Source organism: Penaeus japonicus, unplaced genomic scaffold, assembly GCF_977035675.1.
Source record: "Penaeus japonicus unplaced genomic scaffold, GWHDUDI00000001_assembly GWHDUDI00000036, whole genome shotgun sequence".
Taxonomy (NCBI): Eukaryota; Metazoa; Arthropoda; class Malacostraca; order Decapoda; family Penaeidae; genus Penaeus; species Penaeus japonicus.
In genome coordinates, this window is record NW_028234438.1 from 7,488,866 (window position 1) to 7,491,895 (window position 3,030).

The following is a 3,030-nucleotide window of genomic DNA, read 5'->3' on the forward strand; positions in this document are numbered from 1 at the left end:
TGTCACTTCTCTTCTGTCTCCTCTTCTTCCTATCATCAATTTATTTTTTTCATTTTGATTTATTTTGATTATCATTGTCATCATTTCATGAAACTCCATATTTAGCTCCTTTTCGTTTAGGCAAGTCTTGTTTGTTTGTTTTGATGTTTACTCATTTGCATATCTGTAGTATTTTTGTCTCATTGTTTTATTCATATAGTTTAATTAAAGCTGAATATGACAACTGCGAACTGATATTACAGACGATTAGTATGATACAGTTAATTACAGATGAAATTTGATGTTAATACTGAATATTATTTCATTTATAGTTATTATCACTGCAATTTGCATTTTTCATATTCATAATGCGAAAGACTATTCAGAAATTGTAGCAACTTTTTTCTTCTTTTTTTTGTAATGGCTCTACTTTATATTGTTGTAATATTAAGTTTGACGTCAGACAAAAAGCGCTCTATGGGGTCGTAATTATGATATGAATACTGCACAGTTGACCTGGCCATTAGCGAGTGTGCTTCGAGAGTGAAATAACCGGCGTAAAAATATTTCGAGTTTGTAATCTTGGAATTTCCTAACCGATGGCGACAGCTCCCAGACGCAGTCATGGAAATTGTGCTGGATATTTTGTGATTAATTTTATCATCCCACTCTCTTTCCTCTAAATCCTTATTACCTCTTTCATTCGTTTCACTTTGTCTCCTCTCGCTCTCTCTTTCTGTCTCTGCCTGTTTCTCTCTTTCTGGCTTTGTCTCTCTCTTTTTGTCTCTTTCTGTCTCTCTGCTAATGTCTCTGTCTTTTTCTTTCTGTCTTTGTGTCTTTCTTTCTATATCTATCAGACTACCTTTCTCTCCTTGTCTCTCTTTTTATTTCTCTGTCTCTCAGTCTCTCTCTCTCTCTCTCTCTCTCTCTCTCTCTCTCTCTCTCTCTCTCTCTCTCTCTCTCTCTCTCTCTCTCTCTCTCTCTCTCTCTCTCTCTCTCTCTCTCTCTCTCTCTCTTTGGTCATTATTGTCTTCTGAACTATTATTATGATGATGATGATGATTAGTAATATCATTATGTTTATTACTGTTATTGTTTTTACTATTATCGAAGTTATTATCATTATTATTATTATAATTCTATGATCATATTTATCACCATTATTATTAGTAGTATTATTGTTACTATCATTATCTTCGAATTTCTTTCACAGGATCGCTTGAATCAACTGAGTATTCAAGACAACCGCAGGTCCCGGCCCTCGATAGTGCTGCCGCCGCCTCCAAGTCTGAAGGTTTGTTTGTCTGTATAAGAGAGAGGGAGAGGGGGGAGGGAGGGAGGGAGGGAGAGAGAGAGAGAGAGAGAGAGAGAGAGAGAGAGAGAGAGAGAGAGAGAGAGAGAGAGAGAGAGAGAGAGAGAGAGAGAGAGAGAGAGAGAGAGTGAGAGGAAGACGAGAGAGGAGAGAGAGAGAGAGAGAGAGAGAGAGAGAGAGAGAGAGAGAGAGGGAAAGAGAGAGAGAGAGAGAGAGAGAGGAGGGGGGAGACCTTAGACAGACAGACAGAAAGAACAGATAAAACAGAAAAATCCGAGATAGTTAACACTATACACAATTATACCCTCTCCTCCCCTCAGGTCAGCGGAGGTCACCATCAGTCCTACTACCGCACCCGACACCACAAGGTCAGCGCCCCGCCCGACCACCACGCCGACCTCCCTAGCACCTTGGTGCCGAGACCCTCCATCCTGGCAACCCTGACGCGAAGTGACGGAGGCGGCGACGGAGGCGGTGGCGGCGCCGCGGGAACAACTACCGAAGGAGAATTAGACCCGGGATGGTCGCCCCATTCTATCTACAGGAAGAGGGTGTCCGGTCACCAATCTAATCCTGAAATACCCTTGCCACCCTACGCCTCACGCCCATCCTATCCTACCACCTCGTCCTCCAAGCCTCCTCCTCCTCCTCCACCTAGCTTACGCCCTCCCCACTGGATGATGGCAGCGGAGGACGAAACCACCAGACCCCCTTCCCTCCCCTCCTACCCTGCGCATCCTACGCCTTCGACTCCAACCTTAGATAATGTGGGGAGTCCTTTAGGACACCCACAGGACATTATCAATCATCAGCCGCAGGACTTCTTTGGAGGTCCTTGAAATAGGAAAGCGAAGAGTGATTTGGTGTTTGGTATTATTATTTCGTGTCCACGCAATGTTTTATTCCTGTGAGCCTGAAAGGACGGCAATAAAAGATAGTGTCACGAAACATAAAACGCTACAAAACTGCTTATTGACAATGATAAAAAACCCTGCTTTATAATAAATATTCTAAAATGTTTTACGACAGTGAATATGACAACATAAATACAAAACTGTATACGTTAAAACTAGAAAACAAGTCGACATTAATGGAATACTGTGTGAGTGAAATAGACACTCAGCACGTGCTCAGAAAAGAGTGCACATCTCGCAAATTTATCATTTCTCAGAGTATTTACATTTATTCTTTTATAACGAACCATTGACATAAATGCAATAACTGAGAAGAAAGAGCTAAACAGCACACATCAGACTTGGGTACAGAGATATTCAGAGATATACGTCACATCGATAGACCACCAGGGAGATGTGATCACATGTGAACCATTCGCAGATCTAAGCTACTGCGACGTGTAGCGACCTATTTGCATCTACCTGGCTTGCGATATGACATCCGAGGCAGAAATTAAACATAGATACGCCGAGGGATAACAACTTCCATTGCTTTTGAAGCCGCGGGGATCTATTCAAACAGTAAGGGATGAGAAATGTTGCCGGGCCTTCCTCAGTCCTGATGAAGCCGCCCGGGATAAAGAAAACGGAAAGAGCTCGCTGTTTGAAGGGGAGACTCATCAAGGCGTTTTACAAGGCGGCCTCTGTGGCCCTTCTTGTCTTCCATTGGCATTTGATGGTATCAGGCTTGTTAATAAAGGTATCAGAGGAGTTGGCTTGTACTTTTATTGTATCCTTATATTATATATAGCGCAGATACTGAAATGTGTTTATCTTTTCTTGTAT

General features: G+C 42.1%; 1 protein-coding gene across 1 annotated transcript in view; it reads left to right on the top strand.

The window, feature by feature from the left end:
* Positions 1-2,775, top strand: part of LOC122250861 (uncharacterized) — a 33,997-nt gene extending 31,222 nt beyond the window's left edge. Inside the window, exons 13-14 of the mRNA XM_086531798.1 lie at positions 1,193-1,273; positions 1,612-2,775. Of these exons, the coding sequence (XP_086387924.1) occupies positions 1,193-1,273; positions 1,612-2,130 (600 nt within the window). The 3' untranslated portion in view covers positions 2,131-2,775. The remainder of the gene's footprint in view (positions 1-1,192; positions 1,274-1,611) is intronic.
* Positions 2,776-3,030: the final 255 nt, after the last annotated feature.